Source organism: Malus sylvestris, chromosome 4 (genome assembly GCF_916048215.2).
Source record: "Malus sylvestris chromosome 4, drMalSylv7.2, whole genome shotgun sequence".
Classification (NCBI taxonomy): domain Eukaryota; kingdom Viridiplantae; phylum Streptophyta; class Magnoliopsida; order Rosales; family Rosaceae; genus Malus; species Malus sylvestris.
In genome coordinates, this window is record NC_062263.1 from 9,001,338 (window position 1) to 9,024,822 (window position 23,485).

The following is a 23,485-nucleotide window of genomic DNA, read 5'->3' on the forward strand; positions in this document are numbered from 1 at the left end:
TCCCTCACAATTCTCATTCCGTACCCCAAGTGTCATAAAGATCCGATCTTTCTGTGTACACCACCATACACGACTCTCGGCCTCTCTCTCTCTCTCTCTCTCTCTCTCTCTCTCTCTCTCTCTCTAAGCTTCTTGTTCCGAGCTTTCGCCATCTCCTCCGTCGTCTTCGCATATACGTTTGTGATTCAAAACGTTTCCGTTGATTAGTAAATTCGAAAATATCGATTTGCGCGTGAACAAAGCATAGCGCCGTCGATTTGCTCTTTCGCGGCCGTGTTCGTTGATGGTCATCTAATAAGCTTCTTCATCAAGCAGCGGCGTTCCGAATTCACTTGGGTAATTCAATTTTCTCGCAATTTTTCTTGCTTGAATGCGTGGATACACACACACACACACGTGTGTGTGTATGTATATGCAGCTGTGAATCTCTCTGTATTTTTTTGGTTAATGGATTTGTGCTCTCTGTTTGGTTCCCGAGAAAATGAGATTCGAACTCATGCGTTGTACATCGCTCGATGAATTTTATTCGGAGCATGGGACCTGAGATTGTTGGAGTTGAGTTCGAATTTTCTTTTCCGAGTATTTTTTTTTTCTGAGCAACCAAACAGAGGGGTATCGGAAGCTTTTTGAATTTTAATATTTTTGTTCAATTAATTGGTGGAATAGTTTTTCTTTGTGTTCTTCCTCATCAGATTTATTATTCTGCTAGGAGTATTATTACAAATAATTAAATATTAATCATAAATGTGTGTGAATTAATTATGTTTTGTATGTATTTATCAATTGTGATAAGACGATTTTACGTGATAGGCGTATGAGCTTATCTTTTAGGTACGGCAAGTTGACTGATGGCTTTGTTTATGTGGAGTGTGGACTTGGTCAAATTGGGCGGTTTATGATTATACAGTGAGCGTTAGGATGGTGAAATCTGGATTACTAATCAATTCAAATTACTTAAAAATCTCTAATTATGTTATTCGAAGGCGTAAACCGACTACTGATTTCTGTGATTTGTGGCATGGCCGATCTTTATTCCACTGAAAAAAACCTTTTCTTGACTCATCTGGTAAATCTTGTTTTTGAATCATGTATATAATCGATTGGCCTGAAAATGTACAATCTAAATCAACATTGCTCAGGCTCGGAGAAGAATGCTAATTGTAGAAGCAGCTTCTCTGGCAGACGAGAATAACTATAATTGTTAGCGTTTTGGTGTTTCTTGTTTCTTGCACAATGGAACAGCTTGTGGAATTATTGAACTCGGAGAAATTGCATTCGTTCTCCTTTCTACTTTGTGGTAGTTTTCACTTCATCTTCCTCTTTTGCTAATGCAAGTGTCTTTTAATTTGTAGTGAGAAAATGGTTGCCTTTGGGAAAAAGCTGAAGGAAAGACAAGTACAAGAATGGCAGGGGTATGTTTGATCTATCTCACTTATTCAAGTATGCATCATCAATATTTGGTGCATTGTGATGGACATCTTGAACCTTTTCTCTTGTGGAAGGGTAAAAGAATTAAAGAACGGCTCTGAAGATGAGATTCTTTGATGACAAATGTGTTGTGTGTTCCATTGATAAATTTATTTTTATTGAAATGATTGTGTGCTCACACCTTATTTTCATTCAGGTATTACATCAACTATAAACTTATGAAGAAAAAAGTGAAACACTATTCTCAACAAATTAAAGTTGGAGCAATAGACCGGAGGCACGTCCTAAAGGACTTTTCAAGAATGCTGGATAATCAGGTATGCAGGTCATTAATGCTCGTTCACAAATACCATATGAGAATGTTAGAAGAGAAAGTTGTGCATCTTGGCATATAGATGCATTTCCTAAGCTGTCAAGGAACTGTTAATTTTTGGGCGGTTTGTAGGGAAGTCTGATTAATTCATTTATTAAAGATAAATATGCTTAGTGCCTTTCACTTTTCCTCTTTAGTAGTCTCTTTGGGGAAGTTGTGGGAAAATTTTTAGAGCCTCATGTAGGCATATCATAAGTGAATTGATATAAGTTGCTGTGGCTTTTGTGTATATACATTTCGACCAATATATGCACCCAAGAACTCAAATTCCCATTTATAGTCAATTTCTGCATCACTTTGCTTTTGTATATTTGTGTTTGTGTGTATTGCCCACCTGCATACTCTATATGCATTCACATATACTGATGCCCATTCTTTTAGGTGTGTATATATACATATATACCTGCATAAGTGTGTGTAGTATATATATCAGAAGGAAGTTTGTAGCATATTATGGTTCTTTTGAATCTTTATTCTGGTTTCTCTGACTTTTGCTGTTATTCATGACTCATGAGAGGTGGATAACGAATGTATTTCTCTTTCTTGTTTGTTATTTCAATATCAGATTGAGACTATCGTCCTTTTCCTTTTGGAACAACAAGGACTACTTGCAAGCAGGATAGCCAAGCTTGGAGAACAGCATGAAGCTCTTCAGCAGCAACGTGATCTATCCAAAATATCTGAACTACGAGAAGCTTATAGACAAGTGGGGAGTGATCTTCTAAAGCTTCTGTTTTTTGTTGAGGTGAATGCCATAGGTCTGCGTAAGATACTGAAGAAGTTCGATAAACGCTTTGGGTATAGATTTACTGACTACTACGTCAAAACTCGTGCGAATCATCCTTACTCACAGCTGCAGCAAGTGTTTAAGCATGTGGTAATATGTTTGATCTGAGGTCTTTCCACCCTTTCTCCTTCCAAACATTTAAAACATTTCCGTTAATGTATAGTATTAATTGCAGTTATAAAATATTGGGGCAAGCATGACAGAAAACATAAAGTAGCCATTATATAACTCTGCATTTTAGTCATTATATAACTTGGCTTATTATTAGAAACTGCAGCCTTGTAATTTCAGTGTAAATGATCTATCTTGGGCAAATAATTTTCCAGGGCATAGGGGCTGTTGTAGGAGCTATATCTCGCAATCTTCATGAACTTCAGGACCGACAAGGAAGCTACTTATCAATATATGATCAGCCTGCTCTTCCCCTCCAGGTTTATTTAGTAATTTGATGCCTCAATTTTGTCGTTTCCTTATTTTCTTCCATGAACTGTGATGTTACTCTTCGAGCAGGAAGCAGTCAAATGTTGGTAGTATATAGTAATGCTTACTAGGGTTCATGTGCAGGATCCTGTCATTGACTCTGTAAAAGCAGCTGTGGACAGGTTAACCAATTCAACAAACTTTCTTAACTTTTTGGGACAACATGCACTTATTCTGCAAGAAGATGTGCTGCCTGCTCCAGTTGAGGAAGAAGTTGATGATCAGAGATACCACTTTATGTCACTTGTCTTAAACTTAGTGAACACGTTCCTTTACATGGTCAATACATATATTATTGTTCCTACAGCAGATGACTACTCGATGAGCCTTGGTGCTGCAGCAACAGTTTGTGGTGTTGTGATTGGAGCAATGGCGGTTGCACAGGTGTTTTCTTCAGTGTATTTTAGTGCATGGTCAAATCGATCATACTTCAAGCCTCTTGTATTTAGCAGTATTGTTCTTTTTGCGGGAAACACCCTGTATGCTCTGGCTTATGATCTTAGTTCGATATGGGTACTGTTGATTGGTCGTCTTTTCTGTGGGTAAGTAATTCTTCTACTTGTTCCTCTGGTTCTTCTTTTGGATATGGCAATAATATTTATTAGAAGTAGTGGTTTAGGGAGTTTTGGAACTTCTTGGCTTTGATTAAAACCTGTACAGCTATACTTGCAACTCCTTGTTTCCAAATGTATAACTTAACACTAGCTGCCTCAGTAACAAATGACAGTTGTACCAAACCGTGCTCTAAAACATTTTTGTACTGTAGGTCTGCTCTTTTGACACTGCTTTTAGTTCTTTAACTTTTCTCCTTTGGCTTCTCTGGAACTTGGAGGAATGTTGATGTCTTTCATCAAATCAATTGACAAATTTGAGCTATCTTTTGTTTCAGGCTGGGTTCTGCAAGAGCTGTTAACAGGCGTTATATTAGTGATTGTGTACCTCTGAAAATCCGCATGCAGGCATCAGCAGCTTTTGTTAGTGCTAGTGCCCTTGGAATGGCATGTGGTCCTGCTCTTGCTGGCTTACTTCAAACTAATTTCAAGATTTACAAGCTTACATTCAATCAAGACACTTTGCCTGGTTGGGTTATGGCTATAGCTTGGCTACTATACTTGATATGGGTGTGCATCTCATTCAAAGAACCTGCTCGTGAAGATGAAGTGAATCCTGTACAAGAGGGATCTAATAGCGGTATGTTTACTCATATCAGCAGCGGTTTATCTTTTGAATAATTTATGTTTTGTGTCCTCCTCATAAATCTTAAGCTTCTAATGGCACCATGGATTTAATCTAATTGGACCAAATAGTTCTCAATTTATTGCTGTGTGCATTTTTTGGCTGTATTGAGAAATTTAATTACATCCTTAAACACATCATCAAATTCAAATGTCAGTCTCATGCTAATTTATTTTGATTGCAACAAATCAAAACCAAACTACCTATTTGACATTACTGATTTCAACAAGCTTGACATGTTCAGATTAAAGAAGAAAAAAACGTTAGTAACATGTTAGTTAAGCTTGGTATCAACATGGTTTATGGCATTGATGTAGACATTGTGCTGTGTACATGCATGATGTCTGCCAATGAGTGGATCCTTAAATCCATTAATGGGAATAGACCTCTCTCAATGAGTGGGCAGTTCTTGAACTCAAGTTTGTTGATTTCAGTATCCAGATCAATGTTGGTTATTAAGACATTGAATAATAATTCTACCGTGATATAAGTGTGTGTATAATGGGTGCGTAGCCCACGTAGCCATGATTCTGAATGTGCTGTATAAGAGTGGGATTGAGCCATTTCCTGCTGCATCTCGCCAATGCAAAGCATATGGTTGCAGTTCTAGGAGCTAACAGTTATCTATTCTGGAATTTGACAGGAACAGCAGTAAATGATGCACTCGAGAAAGGTCTTCAACAACCATTACTCATTAGTGCTGAAGACAAGAATGAAGATGAAGATGGTGACCAAGATATTGATGAAAGTGAAGAAGCTCCTGAGGAATCTCGTCAACCAGCCACTTCAATTCGATCCGCATATCGACTACTTACACCCTCTGTAAAGGTATTTCATTGATTTTGAAATTCATATATGATTTTTTGACAGATAATCCAATAAATGTGCCTTTGATGTCCGTGTTAACATTACTTTTACTTAACCCTTCCAACTTCTTTATGGTTTCATCAGGTTCAACTGTTGATATATTTCATGCTCAAGTATGCTGTGGAGATTTTAATTTCAGAATCTAGTGTTGTTACCACATACTACTTTAGCTGGAATACCAGCAAAGTCGCAATTTTTCTGGCATGTCTTGGATTAACCGTTCTTCCAGTAAATATTCTTGTTGGGAGCTACATCAGCAACATGTTTGAAGACAGGTAATCCTTTAGGTTCTCTCTTTACGTGCGTGCTGTTTTATAGGTGGTCGTTGATAATATCCATATTTATTTTCACTGCTAACTGATGGATTTGATCTTGTTGACATAATTGCAGGCAAATTTTACTAGTATCCGAAATAGTGGTTTGCATAGGCATAGTTATGAGCTTCCATATGTTTAATCCGTACTCGGTGATACAATACGTCAGCTCAGGGCTCATCATGTTTGTTTCAGCTGAAGTACTTGAAGGTGAGATATTTTTATTCAGTTCAATTACTTTTTGGTTTAATAGGAATCGAAGTATATGTTAGTTTCCTAAGTAGCAGGAGACGCACGGACAATTTCTGCCTCATTCTCAACATATCTTCAACCGCCATTTGTGCAGGTGTCAACTTGTCACTTCTCTCTAGGGTCATGTCATCGAGGCTTTCCCGCGGAACATACAATGGTGGATTACTTTCAACAGAAGCTGGGACGCTCGCTCGAGTAGTAGCAGATGCCACCATAACTCTAGCCGGATACTTGGGGGAGAGTAAGCTCTTGAACGTCACCTTGCTTCCTTCCCTCGTGATCTGCATTACTTCCATTATTGCCACCTGCTACACGTACAACTCTCTCTATTGATTCATATCTATACCTAATGTATCAGAAAATGCCCGTCTCTTCCCAATTCAAGTCCCCTCAATTCTTTTCTATCGAATCACTGTTATTTTTAGCCGCAGGTTTGTATATTCGTAGCAAACTAGGTCATTGTTTTTGTCTTCAATTTATATGAATTTTCTTCTCCCGTCAAGCCTAGCCATTCTGGGAAAGAACAGGGTCACTTGTGATACACCGCTGTTTGCCGTTGGATCCTTGAGTGTTTGATATTTGCCCGTGCATTCAACAGTTCATTCTTTTAGTTGCACCAATCGATCTAACGGCTTTTGTTCCGTTGTGCATGTTAACTTAGGATAGTGCTATTCACACACTTATATTTACCTCTCACATCCCCTTGTTAATTTTTTATCATTGATCTTCTTCAATTCATTTGTCATTCGACGACCAAAATTGAGAGGGATGTGTGGGAACCAAAAATGGGTGTGTGTCGACTCGACGGCCAAAATTTCAGAGAGGTGTATGAGAAGTAAAAATGAGTGTGTGGACAGTGCTGCTCTTAAATTAATGTGCAAACTTGATAGGCAGTAGTCTAGTAAAAGCGTCTAATTATGTACCTCCGCTTGCAATATTGTTTGAAAATGTAACCGGGGTGAAAAAATTTCGAGCCATGATTTCTAATTAGTTTAGCAAGGCCCATGGATATGAAGAGCAAAATGATTTCTAATTAGTTTAAATAAGGCCCAAAGAGATGATGAGCAAAATGTGAAATGAATTCTGCCTTGTGCGTGAATAGCAACTGCCCTGGTCCTTGTGCTTGCAAAGGCAAAACGGATGGAGTTACCCTAAACACTAAATCTTGAACATTCTCCATAAAAATATATAAAAAGGGTTTCTTCTTTGTCGTCGGTCAATACAAAGTGAACACAACTAATTAATCACCGAAAAAGATGGTATATGTGTTGTAGGTCCCAAAAAATAATTTAGGGTTGGATACAAACAATTCGTGGGTGTAGGTGGGAATCTGGTAATCAAAGTGTTCCAAGATTGTGAAGATAATCCGATGTAGATCATGCAATTATGGTTTCTAAGATCATATTAATGTTTGAAAAACTAAACGTTGTCTTCTTAGGCCAACTTTCATATTTCTTCGACGAACATAAATGCGTGGACGCAAATGATTAATTTGAAACGTGAGTGATCAAATTGATGGGTAATCCAAACGTCTGTTCATGATAATAACCATGAATAAAACATATAGTTAATTATACAAAAGTTTTTTTATTGTGTAAGGACCACCTAAAACTTGTAAGTAGATAATACCACATGATCTTTTAATTTTTATTTTTTACCACCTAAACTCTCTTAATTGTTGGAATCTACCACTTACGTTACTTGCCATCTTTCGCTGTTTAAACATGCCACTTGTAGGGATATTTTAGTGAATTAACTTCTTAGGGCTGGCTAGAATCAAATTGGCTCCAAAATAATACTGCCTGAGTCAATATGGTGCCAAAATTGGAGGTTTGTACCGCCTCCGTTCGACAATTCCCTCCACAAGAGTTTGAAAAATTAATATTTGAATAAATTAAGGTGAACCACACACCCACTTGCTGACCTACAAAAAAATATCTTGAAAACTCACTATAAATGAAAGACTATATTTTTGTATAATTTTCAGTTCTTCTCCCTTTCTCTTCATGACCTGACTCCAACATTGCTACAAAAAATGCCTTTGGCCTTCGTACAAATTGATTCCAGCGAGCCCTAGGAAGTAAATTGACAAAAATATCCCTTCACGTGAAGGGCAGATGGCATGTTTTGACGGAAAATGGATGGAAAGTAACGTAGGTGATAGATTTCAACAATTAAAAGAGTTCAGGTGGTAAAAATAAAAAAAATCAAAATTGAGGTACTGATATTGGTGCACATGCTTGCAAGTTTAGATAATACATGTACAAAATCCCAAATAAAAAATCTACCGATATTATACAATGAGTAAATTGTAGCTATGGTCCATTAACTTTAACTCAATTGAAGCAATGATCCCTCAACTAAAAATCCATTACCATTGATTCCTTAACTCATCAAAATGTGTAGCTATGGTCCCTCAACTAAAAATTCATTATCGTCGGTCCCTCAACTTTAATTCAACTAGAGAAATGGTCCCTCAACTTTAACCCAGTTGTAGCAATGGTCCTTCCAACATAACTCGTTTTGACAAAAAATTTGACGTAGTTGACGAAAATGACCATAATTACACACTTTGATGAGTTGAGGGACCATAATTATATAAATGGTTATTCCAACATAACTTATTTTGACAAAATTTTGACGAAATTGATGAAAATGACTATAGCTACACATTTTGATAAATTGAGGGACCAATGGTAATGAATTTTTAGTTGAGGGACCATTTCTCCAATTTGATTAAAGTTGAGGGACCATTACTACAATTTACTCTTATATAATTACTCCTCCCTTGGAGATATACAAAGCTTTGAGTAATGAAAGCATAGGGTCCATAACCTTCCAAAAATGTTAGTAAGTGGTTAGCAATCCATAGCTCTCACCAGTCACTAGACCTTCCAAAGTTCTGCACGATTATTGAGTCTGATTCGTGCGTAACAGGTTGGCACCGTAATAACTAAGCCCGATAGACTTTTGTGCTTACTGGCGATAAGAACAAGAATGGGTCGATTGGATTCGTGTTTACTCGCAAAACACGATTTTCGCATGACAATAATTGTACTAAATTCAGATAGATTTTTGTTTTATGTACTATGTTTTTTTATTGCTGACAAGAAAAATAGAACATTTGGACACATTTGTTGTGGTCTATTTTATCTGACAAGGTTAAAGGGGGGCCGACGGCAGAATGAGAGAGAATGAGAGAGATGTGTTTGTAGAATTGTAGGGGAATGTGTGTTGTTATCCCTCCTAGTTTAAGTGTGATTGTGTAAACTAGGAATGTTTACACAATCACACTTAAACTAGGAATGTTTACAACACTCCCCCTTGAGTGTGTAAATACTCAAGGTAGATTTAGCATCATGCAGAAGTTGAGGAAGTCAACTCGTCGGCACTGATTCTAAGGAACAACTCTCATTCTCAATAAGTTAGGAACTTGCATAAGTAGTAAATCTCACTAAAAAAAACCCTAAGGCTATGGCAAAAATTCGAGGAGGGACAAAATCCCTAGTCTAAGGAAAAATGTATGAGAAATGCATAGTCAAAAGAAATGTCTACGGGACGTCATCAGGGATATGACCAGCCCAAGGTGGGTGCCTCATTAAAACCTAGTTAGGTAGCAAAAACCCAGTAGGAAAAATTCTCCTAATCATAAGGAAAAAGAGTACATTAAGATCAAGCAAGTATCTTCAGGATACTCCCCCTGAGTTTGACACGGTTCCAAAGAGAAATAGCAAAGTTACAACTCATAAAGTTTACACATACCAATTCCATGAACAAGCTTCTGAAACGTCGTTATTGGCAGTGATTTGGTGAAGAGGTCGGCTAGATTGTCTTGTGAACGGATTTGTGTGACTTCAATCTTTTGATGATCTTGTTGTTGATGTGAAAAGAAGAACTTTAGGCGTAATGTGCTTGGTGTTGTCTCTTTTGATGTAACCCTTCTTGAGCTGTTCGATGCATGTTGTGTTGTCTTTAAAGATTGTCGTTGGAACATTAATGGCGGGATAAAGATTGCATAAGCTTCGAATATGGCCCACAACTGCTCTCAACCAAAAGCATTCCCGAGTTGCTTTATGTAAGGCGAGAATTTCAGCATGGTTAGATGAAGTGGCAACTAAGATCTATTTAGTTGACCTCCAAGAGATTGTTGTGTCTCCAACGGTAAAGACATAACCCATTTGAGAATGCGCCTTGTGCAGATCAGATAAGTATCCAGAGTCGGCATAACCAATAAGGCGAGAATCGATTTTAGGAGCATAGGGACTAGCACTATTCGAGGATTCGTTGGGATAAAACAAGCTCAAATCCGTAGTACCCTTAAGGTAACGGAAGATGTCTTTCACGCTAGTCCAGTGTCTGCGTGTTGATGCATTACTGCATCTTGCCAAAAGATTAACAGCGAATGAGATATAGGGTCTAGTGAATTGAGCTAAGTACAATAAAGCGCCTATCGCACTTAGATAAGGAACTTGAGGCTCCAAAATCCTCATTCGGAAGGAAGGGATCTCGTTTTGCATCTAGCGATCGAACAACCATAGAAGTACTCGAAGGCTTCGCTTTATCCTCATTAAAGTGACGCAACACCTTCTGGGTGTAGTTCTATTGATGTACTAGGATTCCATCCGAACAATGTTCTATCTTGAGATCGAGACAGTATTGAGTCTTACCTAGATCTTTCATTCAAATTCTAACTTCAGGTGCGTGGCAGTTCTCGCAAGCTCTTTAGGAGTTCGATGGGATTCATGTCATCGACTTATACTGCAACAATCGCAAATCTAGAATGTGACTTCTTAATGAACACACAAGGGTATAGTTCGTTATTCACATATCCCTAACTAGTCAAATACTCACTTAGACGGTTATACCATATTCTTCCAAATTGTTTCAAACTGTATAGTGAATGCCTCAACCGAATTGAAAGTGTGTTCCAGGGTTTGTAAATATTTGAACTAGTCAAGGTAAGTCATTCGGGAACTTTCATATAGATTTCCGTATCAAGATCTCTACAGAGATATGCGGTTACTCCGTCCATCAGCTGCATATCCAATTTTTTGGAAACTGACAAACTAATAAGATAGCGAAAAGTAATCACATCCATAACGGGTGAATACGTTTCGTCATAGTCAATCCTGGGGCGTTACGAGAAGCCTTGTGCAACAAGACGAGCTTTGTAATGCATAATTTCGTTCTTCTCATTACGCTTTTAAACGAAAACCTACTTGTAGCCAACAGGTTTCACATGTGGAGGAGTAAGAGTTACAGGTCCAAACACCTTACGTTTCGCAAGCGAATCGAGTTCAACTTGGTTCCAGTTTGACCAATCAGTTCTACGTTGACATTCATCAATGGAACGTGGTTCAATGTCATCGCTCAACATGATCTTAGTAGCTACTGCATATACTAATGCATTGTCGACAATCATCTCATTTCTACGCCACACATCATCTGAGCTAGCATAATAGACCGAAATCTCACGATTCTCGGGATGAGGATTCGTCTCTTCAAGGACGCTTCCATAATCTAGAATTTCCTCATGAGTTGGATAAAATGAGTAAGCGATAGTCGGATTCACAGTAGGCTCTTCAAGACCTTGTGCCATGGATTTCCTCTTTCGGGGGTGTGAATCCTTTGAACGAAGGGGTCTGCCATGCTTTTATGTAGGGGCAGATGATTGGCTAGCTACTAATGTACGTGGATCACCAAAGATTGGCGTCCCGAGCCTCCATGAAGGAAGTTCGTCGTACATTTGGTACATCCATCTTTGCAGGCGTATTCGCAGCTGGAATATATGATCTTGTCACGCGCGTTAGATCGATGAAAGCATCTGGCATGCTCTGGAGATCTAATATGCGATGCACTTCAGTTTCAGACTGAGCGGTGCGGGGATCTAAAAGAGACAAAGTGGGAGTCGTCCACGATAATTCTCATCGTTCTTCAAGAACGTTATGTTCTTATCTCCCTCTCACGATGGGAATACTGTCTCATAGAAGTGACAATCCGCAAAATGAGCTATAAACAGATCACCTATCAAAGGTTCTAAGTAACGAATAATCGAAGGAGAATTATATACAACATAGATTCCCATCCTTCGCTGAGGCCATATTTTTGTACGTAAGGGCGGCGAGATCGGCACATATACCGCACAACCAAATACGCGCATATGTGATATGTCGTGTTTGTATCCGGTAACCAATTGAAGGGCACTAAATGGTTGTGTCACAACAGGCCTTAGGCGGACTAACTTTGCTGCGTGCAATATTGCATAGCCACAAGCAACGATCGGGAACTTGGTATGTATGACCAACGATCAAGCAATCATTTGTAAGCACTTAATGAAAGCCTCTGCCAGGCCGTTTAAGGTGTGAACATGGGGTATAGGATGTTCAACTTCAACCCCAACCGACATGCAATAGTCATAAAAAGTTTTGGATGTGAATTCTCCAGCATATTCCAATCGAATATATTTGATCAAATAATCAGGGTGGTGGGCCTTAAACTTGATAACCTGAGCCAACAGTTTGGAGAATGCAGCGTTCCTTGTGGACAACAAGCACACGCGTGGCCAACGTGTGGAAGTGTTAACCAAAACCATAAAGTATCTAAATGGTCCGCATGGAAGGTAAATCGGTCCAAAAATGTCCCCTTGAATCCGTTGTAGAAAAATGGAAGGATTTAAATGAATCCTGTCATAAGAAGGCTCAGCAATAAGCTTTCCCATTGAACATGTTTGACAAGCGATTCCTTGGATCGAACCTAAACTTCGGGTTAGTGGATGCCCGTGTGATGATTTGAGGATACGGCGTATCGATATTTATCTAGGATGTCCTAAACGATTATGCGAAAGTGTAATTTTGTGTGTGGTCCCAGTAGTAGGGCCGGCCACATAGTGGCATTCGATGTGGCGTATGGTCGAAGTATATAGACCACTCGGGATACGCTTCGTGTTCTCTAGAATACGCTTCTAGCCAAATTCGTATGAAGTTATACACAAAAATTCAACTCCGTTTTCTACGTGGGTTTCAGCGTGGTAATTGTTATATCTAATGTCCTTGAAACTCAACAACGTTCTTCCGGAATGTGGAGAATAAAGTGCCTCAGCAATGGTCAAGATAGTACCATTGGACAACATTATACATGCCTTACCGTATCCTTCTATCAGGTTGGATGGGCCTGAGAGGGTTGTCAGATGTGCATTCTTAGGTATGAAGTTAGTGAAATAAATGCGTTCACGCAAAACTGTGTGCGTGGTTGCACTATTTGCCAGACAACTAACTTTCCCTCTAGTCATACCTAGAATGAAAAATTAATTTGAATCGGTCACATGCATAAAAGTTCATAAAAACAAATATCAATTCAAAATAATTTCATTTATTCAAGGATTAAACTTTAATATCCAAAAACAAATCACCAACTAATAATCCAAACATAAAGGAAAAATGTTCAAAAATCAACCAAAAACAAAAGAGGGGTTCGGCCACATAGTGAAATTTGGCCCCAATTGTCTTATTTCAACTAAAAGATAAGTCTATGTCTAAGATTCTAATCTTCCATAGGGGTGGTATCCATCTGAAAGTAAAAAACCTCCATCTTTGTAGTCTCTGGTTCGTCCCCTTGCACAAAGTTTGATTCAAATTTCTTATGACGAGAATGATATTCATCTACAACCTTCTTGGGAGCTCGGCAAACAAGGGACCAATGGTCCTTTAAACCACAGTGATAACGCATATTCACGTCCTTTGTTTCAAGTGCTTTGCTTGTATTCTTGAAGTTCGGGGCCTTGGGAGTGAGATTTGGGCTCTTCTGGGCTTTGTTTCCTCTCTTGGATGGGCCTTGACTCTGTTGACCTTGGTGGGATGACTTCTGGCCGCCCCTACCATGCCTCTTTTGGCGTTTTGGGCGTTGGTTAGTGATATAGTGTGCTTCAGGCACAACAGTCGCCCTAGTAGGTCGAGCTTGGTGATTCTTCATCAACAGTTGGTTTTGCTTTTCAGCGAAAAGTAGAACAGAGATCAAATTCGTGAACTTAGTGAACCTCTAAGCTCTATATTATTGCTGCATGACAATATGAGAAGCAGAGAAGGTTAAATAGGTATTCTCTAGGAAATCCTTTTCAGTCAAAGTTTCATTACAAAACTTAAGAAGTGATCGAATTCAACAAACTTCATAATTATATTCATTCACAGACTTAAAGTCTTGGAAGCACAAGTGCTGTCAGTCGTGTATTGCTTCAGGCAAGAATATGTCATTTTGGTGATCAAAACGATCAGCCAAAGCGACCCACAGTACACGTGGATTCTCCTCAGCAAGATATTCAGTTTGCAAAGCATCATGGATATGTCTTCGGATGAAGATCATAGCAGTGGCTTTTTCAGCTTCGCCAACAGGGTTGTCCGTCTCTTCTTTAATAGTGGGACGCCAACATCTTGGACCCACTTGAGGTAGTTCCTTCCAGAGACCACCAAAGTGGTGAAGTCGAGTTTGTTCAAATTCAACATGTGCCTATCACAAAATAGATGGACAAGATGTGGTTAGTGTAATGGAGAAAAATCAATCCATTTACATAGGAGTAGAACATACAGGTTCTAATAGACATGTATTGGTTTAATTTTGCATGAAAAAACTTCGGGTTTTCATGTGTGATGTTTTTAAATGGAAACTTCAGGTTAGAAAATAATTATGAACTTCAGGTTCATAAATTCCTGCAGGCAAACACAAATATATACACAGAAAAATGCAACAAGAATATGCAAAAAAATAGGATCTTTAGGTCTATAATTATAATTGAATTTAATTATTTGGACTTCGGGCCAAATTAAAGTGTGGGTGAAAAAATATAAAACCCAAATTATTTAAAAATATTAAATAATTGAAGCTGGGTGCCTAAAAATATAGGCCAAAGCCCACGGGTGGGCTGAGCAATTTTGATCCATGTCCTAGGCCCAAAAATTGGGTTGAGGGTCTCGAGTGTAGGGTGCAGGCCTACAGGGAGGACGGGACAAGGGGGTTGGGTTGCTGTAGGCAAGCCCAGAGGTTTTTAAAAAAATTATTTTCATACGGGCCGTTTCAGGCAAGCCCAAAACATATTTGTTTTGTTTTCATTTTTTTTTTCTTTGTAGGCCGGGGAAAATTTGGGCCAAAAGAAATGTTATGGGCTGCAAAATGCAGGCCCAAAACTGATTGAGGTTTGAGGGTTAGGCCGAGAAGGGGCCCAAAGGGCTGCAGTCATACATCCTAGCCATGCTGGGTGTGCGCATCGGAGAAGAATGTCGGGGTTTTAGTCAACAGCGCTGAGTCGGGCGGTGTTTCAAGGTCAGGCAAGCCATGGTTCGTCGAAGAAACAGGTGTTTATCGACGGAGAAAAGATCTCAACGTCGAAAGAGAGAGAACCGAATGAAATCAATTGAATTCAAACGAAAAACCCATGAAATTCTTCTGGAATTTCTAGAAATCATTGGTGAAAACGATGGGTTTTGTCCAATTTGCACGAATGCCGGTCGTGTTTCGTTGGAAAAGTCGACGGGGATGACCTGGGCTTTAGGCCGTGGGTCGAGACAAGGTGCTTCAAACGCACTGTTCTAGTTCAAGCTTGCGGCTGGGATTCAATGTTTAAGCTGGGCCATTGCAGGCTGCTGGCCTGGTTGCTTGCAGCTTGCATGGTGCAAGTGCACGGGTTCGAAGAACCCTAGGTTTACCCATTTTTTTTTCAATTTTTTTCAATTCAATTTAATTATATGCATATTCAAATTAGTAATATTTTAATTCAATTTATATATAATTCAATTGGATGCATATGCAATTCAATAATTTGATGCAATTCATGACCAATATCAAATTCACATAATTCAACAATTATGATTATGAGGCATACACAATTTATGTAGAATCTAAAATTCGTAAAACGTAAAGTTGGGTTATGCATCATGGTGAATGTTCATGCTATTAGGGCTACAAAAATATCGAGATAAAAACCATTGTTTTGAAAGAACCTGATTGTGTGATGATATGGATGAGCTGGTTTGATGCAAAAAAAATTTCAATGTCAGATTCCTAAGCGCAACGGTAAGAGCGTGCTGATAACATGTTGTAGTCTATTTTATCTAACAAGGTTAAAGAGGGGCCGGCGACAAAATGAGAGAGATTGAGAGAGATGTGTTTGTAGAATTGTAGGGGAATGTGTGTTGTTATCCCTTCTACACTGTGCCTTTATTTATAGTAGTAAAAGGAGAGAAGATATTCCTTCTTCCCCAAGTAATACAAGTTGTAATACAAAAGGATAACTAGAATCAAATCTAATCTAGGATTTACGTAATCACACTTAAACTAGGAATGTTTACAACAACATTGAAATTGTTAATGAATTTTGGTTTATATGTTGGATATAGTACGTTAGTAGGTTGTGTTTGAGGTTAGGATATATAGTTTCACACGACACAAATATAACACAACATAAACACGATAAAACGCAACACCTTGCTAGATGTAGCGCTGGCTACAACAATTCTTTAAACAAACTATGCACCAAAGCAAAGTCTGGATTCCTTAACAATTCTAATCAAGAACCGTGGAATGAAGGTAATGAATGATATTTGGTTGAACACATATATTACCACACTAGTGTACAATTGTGGGGAACTTTTAAATGAGACATTGAGATGCAACTACTTGTGCTGAAGTAGTTCAACTTCTTTAAAACTCCCACGATTGGCAGCTATTGAGCCACGATTTTTTTGACAAACATCACAAAACGCTCTCGTGTCTATATGGAAAGTATGTATAAAAGTTTGAGTGAAAATTAAACATTATATGCTTAGCCCATAAAGTTACAAAACATCTTAACGATATTATCTACACTAAGAGGAGTGACTTAGCCTTATAATGGGCTATCAATAATATAGTTCAAATTCGTTTTTTACGAGAATCGAATCTAAAACCTCTCACTTACAAGTGAAAATAAATACCACTGGACCGTAATATTAAGTAGCACAAACGTTTTATTTTAAAAATATAAATTATAACGTTATTTCATAGCGCTCCCATATACAAACACAAAATAACTTTTGACACTGCCGTAACATGTATATACAGAGGGAGAGAGAGAGAGGGTGGTTTTGCTTTTTAACTAATTAGTTCTTTGTCTAAGAATATTTATCTATGTCAATTAAGATACACGTGATATTGGAGGAGGAGGAAATGAACATATGATTTGGGTGCAGAAGTATATGGTTTTGAGCTGCAACTACTTGCTGAGTGGTCTCAAGTTTAAATAGTCACTGAATAAGAAGATAAAAATAGTCTTTTTTTTACGAAGTTTTAACTTTTTACGGAGAATGGTCTAACTTAATTACTCTCACATCACATGACCAACAATTAAGTTGATAGTGATTATCCACCAGTATACCTATCTAAAGGCCCCAGAGTTTAACAAACCCCAACTGCCCTTCTCCAACTGCTCTCCTCCCTCCCTTCTCTCTCTCCCTTCTCTCTCTCCCTCTCTCTCTCTCTCTCTCTCTCTGTGTTCAAACACACACACACTACATCTAGCAGATTAAGACCGACAGTTGCTGAAATAAAAGAGGTCCAAAAAACCAAATATTTAGCAATTTTTATATAGTTCATGCATGCATTCTTTTTTGGTCTATAAATTAGCCGAGCTAATTGCTTGCTTGCCAGCTTGCTAGGACACTACATCTAGCAGATTAAGACCGACAGTTGCTGAAATAAAAGAGGTCCAAAAAACCAAATATTTAGCAATTTTTATATAGTTCATGCATGCATTCTTTTTTGGTCTATAAATTAGCCGAGCTAATTGCTTGCTTGCCAGCTTGCTAGCTTCTATATATTTGATCACATCTTATGCATTTCTTGAATCTTTTTTGGTCCAGTGCTTCATTTTCTGTACACATGACTGGCTTTGTGAGCTTTGTTTCCAGTACTTCCAGCCGCTGATATCGTTGCCTTGAAACTTATATAAGGAAGGCAGGCACTAGGGTTTGTAAAGGAAGGAAGGAATTAGGGTTTGCAAAGCAATTAAGCCGGCCATAACATCTACACACAAAACCTCTGTGTACTTGTTTGAAAGTACGTGGGATATATATATCTTGATATTATAAAAAATGGGTTTTGGGTGGTGGAGATTGTTTGTTGCTGCAGTTGTTGTAATTCTCTTCTTTCATGGTTTTTCTGGCGCTGAAAGAGGTAACACTTGATCTTCTCGCTTCCTTCTTCCTTTTCTTTTTTGCGTTTTGTGAATATGTTGAAATTAATTAAGAAATTTGTTTGCATGAAATGAGAGCAGTGAGATATATCTGCGTTTGTGATGACTGTGATAAGAAAGATCCATAAGACTCATTCGGCTACTGCTTGCATAATATCATTTATGCAAACTTGTGGTAGATATAAGTTAGAGGTTAGTTGATTACAACAGTGTGTCCACCTCTTTGTACTTGAGTATGAATCTACCTCCCGCAAAAAATTGAAGTAGTTTAAAACGTCATATTGTACTGTGAATCTGAAAAATTATAAGATCATGAGCCACCTATAGCAGCAATCCAAAGGCAGCATAAGCTAAATTAATTTTTAGTTTCATTAGCCCAAGATGTACCAACTTCCAACTATATATTATACTGACCTTTATATTATTAGTGTCTTTTACACTTTGTAGTGAATGAGTGGGGACCTGATCCATCTACCATGCATACATTGAGAAGAAATAAAGGCATAAACCTAAAAATGTTGCCTGCATTTATTTGCTTAGAAAAGTATAGTTTGATATATGTGTATTATGTGACACGTATAAAGCTCCACTAATCTAATGACAAAGTTAGCCCTATTTCCATTAATTTACATAAGATGTGTAATCTATATACTTTTATTCTTCTCTAATTTACAGCCCCAAACTTCACCTTCATGCATAACGCAACAACAGCTCCAGACATATCATACTATGACTACATTATAGTGGGTGGTGGCACTGCTGGCTGCCCCTTGGCCGCCAGTCTTTCCCAAAATTACAGCGTTTTGCTACTTGAACGCGGCGGCTCTCCCTATGGCAACCCCAACATTACAAATTTGTCTACCTTTGGCAGTGCACTCTCTGATCTCTCCCCTGCCTCCCCTTCCCAGCGCTTCATCTCTGAGGATGGTGTCATTAACGCCCGCGCCCGTGTGCTAGGTGGCGGGAGCTGTCTCAATGCCGGTTTTTACACTCGCGCTCCCCCTGACTACATTAGGTATATATTTGTTTATAATATCTACATAGGTGTAATTAATGTTTACTTGTTGTCACACATTGTTAATTGTTGAATATCAATCTATACCTTGTTTAAAAAAAATATATATGAGGATTTATATACAAGCTTCTTATTTGCAGTAAAAAGTAAACTAATTGAACACAATATATTTTGTGATAAAAAAAGAATTGGTTAGTTCAAGTGACGAAGAATGGTAGAATAATGAATTAGGATTAGGACATGTCAAAGGTTCAATTTCCTTGTTAGTATTATGACACGAATTTTCAACATTGACATGATATATCATCACGTGACTTATACGTAGTTATGTTCATTCAACATATATAATCACTAATGAGTAAAAGTATGATTAAGAATTATGCTTCTGCAATTAGGGAAGCTGGATGGGACGGGAGATTAGTTAACGAATCATACCAATGGGTAGAGCACCTTGTGGCGTTTCGGCCGCCAATTCAGGCATGGCAATCCGCGGTGCGCAATGGTTTGATGGAAGCTGGGGTGATGCCTTACAATGGCTTCACTTATGACCATATCTACGGGACGAAGGTTGGAGGAACCATTTTTGATCTGGAGGGACATAGACACACTGCTGCTGATTTATTAGAGTACGCTAACCCCACTGGACTTACTGTGCTCTTGCATGCTGCTGTGCATAAGATCTTGTTTAGAACCAAAGGTTTGTGATGTTCGAATCTTCTAAACTCATCTTTTATTCATGAACAAATCATATTCTAACCCTTATGAGATTGATGGTGATGGTGGCTCTTTACAAGTAATTATGAGTTTCCCTCTTTGTTTATAAAGTAAAGTTATATATACTTTGTAGACACGATTCGTTAAAAAATTACATAAAAATTAAGTTTTTGCATGTTCACGTATTAAAATATAAATTAACGTGATAAAAAAAAAGTTTTTTTGTTGAAAAGAAATGATTGATGTATTCACACATAGATTACGATGTGACCTAATTCCATGTTTCTAATTTCAGGAATTTTATCATCCAACGAATATATTATTTCTTCGTATCTCTCTTATCATATGATAGAGAGATATAAATAAAGAGATATATCCGTAATTGCATCCAAAATTTTCTTCCACCTTAGCTTACATATCAACTTAATTATGATTACGACATGACATTGATATGGCTCTAGAACATTTTTTTTATATATAGTTTTAATTAATATAAAAGAAAAACTAATGAAAAGGGCTTGAAAACTTTGAGTTTTAATGATAAGGACAAAATAAAGGGTAAAGTGAATAGTACCAGGATTGACTTTTTAGTGTAAAAATGTGGTTTTTCGTTAAAGTAAACAGTACCGGGTGCTTTTCGTTAAAATTATCTAATATAAAAGGATTATTTCCAAAAGACCCTATGATCATTTTAATATATTTTTTGTCCTGTGATATTTAAACAGGAAAATCAAGGCCACTGGCCCATGGGGTGACGTTCAGAGACTCCTCAGGGACCAAGCACAGAGCCTATCTAAAAAACGGGTCCAAAAACGAGATCATTATATCATCTGGTGCGCTCGGAAGCCCACAGCTTCTGATGCTGAGTGGAGTGGGCCCAGCAGAACAACTTAAGGCCCACAACATCACAGTGGTGGTGGACCAGCCCATGGTTGGGCAAGGCATGTCTGACAACCCCATGAATGCAATTTTTGTGCCCTCCCCAATCCCTGTGGAGGTCTCACTGATTCAGGTGGTAGGGATCACCCACTTTGGAAGCTACATTGAAGCTGCCAGTGGTGAAAACTTTGCTGGCGGTTCTACTACCAAAGACTTTGGAATGTTCTCTCCCAAGGTATCCCTTTAATTGAGGCCAATAAATGGTTCTAAAAAAGAATTTGATCACCACACCCAATTATATTTAATTCAAACTTTACTCCCCTTTTTTTTTTTTTGTCAAACGATAGGTTTTATTAGATTAGCCACCGATATGGTTTGAACCCACTTCGTTATGCAAGGGCTCAACACATTTTTACCATTGTGGTAAAGGGCCACTTGCAACTTAATTTACTCCTAAAAAGACATCAAATTACTAAAATGACTAAAAGATATGTAGTTTGTTCCATCGTTATAGTTCATTTTAGTCTCTATTCTATTAGAGGAAGTTATGAATTCATATTTCGTAGATAAAAGTTTGATCTGTTGTTGAGTCGACTGTGAGATGGGGAGTCCCTCATCTAGACGCTAGTCAACCATGGTCGGCTCTCTTGTTTTTAGTTTTTCTATGACTTGATTATCGTTTCAACAGAAATTATCTACAACTTTGATCTCATTTATAGACATGTTTTGTTTAGTTATCTAGGGTATATGATGGTCGTTTAGAGCTTCGTTTTAGGGTTTAAATATCCAATTTGGGATTAAACCCTCATGTTTAAGCTTAGTGATAGTACAACTAATAATAAAATTTATACTTGTAATTGTGGATTAATTTTGTTCATATTTTGCAGATTGGTCAGCTCTCCACAGTGCCACCAAAGCAAAGGACCCCAGAAGCCCTAGCCGAAGCTGTAAGATACATGGACAGTCTTGAAGACGCAGCCTTCAAAGGAGGGTTCATTCTTGAGAAAGTCATGGGTCCAATTTCCACAGGCCACATGGAGCTCCGGACCCGAAACCCGAACGACAACCCGGCGGTCACATTCAACTACTTCAAAGAGCCCCAAGACTTGGAGAGATGTGTCCAAGGCATTGAAACCATTGAGAAAATAATAGAATCAAAGGCCTTCTCTAAGTTCAGATACGAGGGTATGTCAATAGCAGCTCTGCTGAACGCTACTGCAAGTAGCCCTGTAAATTTGTTGCCTAAACATGCCAATGCGTCAAGGTCTTTGGATCAGTTTTGCAAGGACACTGTCATGACCATATGGCATTACCATGGAGGATGCCAAGTTGGTAGGGTTGTTGACCATGATTACAAGGTTCTTGGTGTCGATGCTCTTCGAGTTATTGACGGTTCGACGTTTAATTATTCCCCCGGAACCAATCCTCAAGCCACTGTTATGATGCTTGGAAGGTACGTATGTAATGTTAAGTTAATACGTCATTCTGATGCAAGTTATACATTAGGGAATGGGAAATTAAATTATGGACCTCAAGTGTAAGGGATGAATGCTCTTATTAACTGCGATACAGGCTTTGGACAGTTTTAATTAAGGGAGTTTTAACGAAAAGCCCACGGTACTGTTCATTTTAATGAAAAACCACATTTTTACACTAAAAAGTCAAACCTGGTACTATTCACTTTACTCTTTATTTTGTCCTTATCATTAAAACTCAAAGTTTTCAAGTCATTTTCGTTATTTTTCCTTTTAATTAATCCATAGTTGACTCGTAATTAGGTTACTCAAAATTTAATATTAGTTATATGTCATGGATATGTCACGTTGATGTTTAATGGTCTGTTATGATTTGTGATGGTGCAGGTACATGGGAAAAACAATATTGGATGAGAGGCTTGCTAGTGATGTATCAAATTAAGTAATTTATTATGTCTGATTGTATGAGTGCAAAGATTTGATCTTCTACTATGTATAACTACCCTGCTAAAATGATTGCAGAGATGGATGAGAGGAGTATGTATTAGGTTATATATTTCTTTAAACATACAATGAAACATTTCCTCCCCAAAATAATACTATTAGAATGATTCTCTTTTTTCAAAAAGGGTATTGTAGGATAATATCTATTAGTGCATATCGATCATAATTGGCAGCTTTCTAGCCTAAATTTTTGTGTACGATGAGTCTTAGATGTTAGGATTGGTTCTACTCAAGCTATCGAAGATCAAACCCAACTGATGATCATTGTTCTACGGTAACTAAGTCACAATCTCAAGTTTAGGATGGTAAGACTTAGAGACCTACATATACTCTTAAGTAGTTTAGATGCATACAAATGTATTTTTTTTTCTGCGTGTGTATGTTTGAAGTGTCATTTTGAGTCTTACTTGAATTAAGTTAATCAATATTAGATTTCCTTTTACGACGTAGATTTTAGTCGTGGGTTAACATAAGTGGTTGGTCTTTGTTTATTTCATTTAGAGCAGTTCCACTCTTAAAAAAATACGCCAGCACCCAACCCATTTAATCCACTCAGTGAACAGTGATAAACACCAATGAGCAGTAATAGGCCAAATGCATCTCCACCCTTAAAACTAAATAGCCTAGTTAATTTTATTAAAATATTATTAATTTTTATTATAAAATAATAATTTGACGTTTATTTTCTAACTCGGTTTCTCTCTCTGTTTCTCTTTCTCCGTTTCTTTCTCTCTCTCTCTCTCTCTCACTCGGCTCAGTCTCTCAATCTCTTTCTCCCTTGTCCGACTGTTGCATCTGCATTGCACATGCTTTTACCTCAAGGTCAAGGTAAGAAACTGCACCTTCCTATTTGAATTGGGATTAGGGGGTTGGGATTTCGAATTCAAAATCAAAGGTAAAGTTAAGGATTGTGATTTTGAATTCGAAATGGGATTAGGGATTCTAAA

At 37.9% G+C, this 23,485-nt stretch overlaps 2 protein-coding genes across 7 annotated transcripts; both read left to right on the top strand.

Annotated features, from left to right (window-relative positions):
- On the top strand, nt 1–6,327 carry LOC126618037 (SPX domain-containing membrane protein At4g22990-like). Of its 3 annotated transcripts, none has more exons than XM_050286105.1 (11): nt 1–336; nt 1,353–1,412; nt 1,625–1,745; nt 2,367–2,678; nt 2,915–3,019; nt 3,153–3,610; nt 3,958–4,259; nt 4,948–5,132; nt 5,256–5,446; nt 5,562–5,695; nt 5,832–6,327. In XM_050286105.1, exons 2-11 carry the CDS (start codon nt 1,360–1,362, stop codon nt 6,068–6,070), a joined length of 2,100 nt encoding a protein of 699 aa, XP_050142062.1. In that variant the 5' UTR covers nt 1–336; nt 1,353–1,359; the 3' UTR covers nt 6,071–6,327. The 3 variants fall into 3 exon arrangements, with proteins under 3 accessions (XP_050142062.1, XP_050142064.1, XP_050142063.1); XM_050286107.1 differs by lacking the exon at nt 1–336 and adding an exon at nt 531–554; XM_050286106.1 differs by lacking the exon at nt 1–336 and adding an exon at nt 1,043–1,066.
- Nucleotides 6,328–17,227: 10,900 nt separating this feature from the next.
- On the top strand, nt 17,228–22,662 carry LOC126618039 (protein HOTHEAD). Of its 4 annotated transcripts, none has more exons than XM_050286111.1 (6): nt 17,228–17,312; nt 17,668–17,932; nt 18,627–18,966; nt 19,362–19,663; nt 20,406–20,794; nt 21,447–22,219. In XM_050286111.1, the coding sequence occupies exons 2-6, from the start codon at nt 17,851–17,853 to the stop codon at nt 22,098–22,100; spliced, it is 1,767 nt and encodes a 588-aa protein (XP_050142068.1). In that variant the 5' UTR covers nt 17,228–17,312; nt 17,668–17,850; the 3' UTR covers nt 22,101–22,219. The 4 variants fall into 4 exon arrangements, with proteins under 4 accessions (XP_050142068.1, XP_050142069.1, XP_050142067.1 ...); XM_050286112.1 differs by lacking the exon at nt 17,228–17,312 and adding an exon at nt 17,446–17,463; XM_050286113.1 differs by lacking the exon at nt 17,228–17,312 and adding an exon at nt 22,422–22,662 and having other exon boundaries at nt 17,468–17,932; nt 21,447–22,012.
- Nucleotides 22,663–23,485: the final 823 nt, after the last annotated feature.

Excerpts from the sequence above, each read along its gene's own strand:
- LOC126618037 (XM_050286105.1), top strand. The coding sequence starts at position 1,360 with ATGGTTGCCTTTGGGAAAAAGCTGAAGGAAAGACAAGTACAAGAATGG. Across the intron at positions 5,447-5,561 it reads AGCAACATGTTTGAAGACAG|GCAAATTTTACTAGTATCCG; the intron begins GTAATCCTTTAG and ends ACATAATTGCAG. Across the intron at positions 5,696-5,831 it reads TTCAGCTGAAGTACTTGAAG|GTGTCAACTTGTCACTTCTC; the intron begins GTGAGATATTTT and ends CCATTTGTGCAG.
- LOC126618039 (XM_050286111.1), top strand. The coding sequence starts at position 17,851 with ATGGGTTTTGGGTGGTGGAGATTGTTTGTTGCTGCAGTTGTTGTAATT. Across the intron at positions 17,933-18,626 it reads TTTTTCTGGCGCTGAAAGAG|CCCCAAACTTCACCTTCATG; the intron begins GTAACACTTGAT and ends TCTAATTTACAG. Across the intron at positions 20,795-21,446 it reads TTGGAATGTTCTCTCCCAAG|ATTGGTCAGCTCTCCACAGT; the intron begins GTATCCCTTTAA and ends CATATTTTGCAG.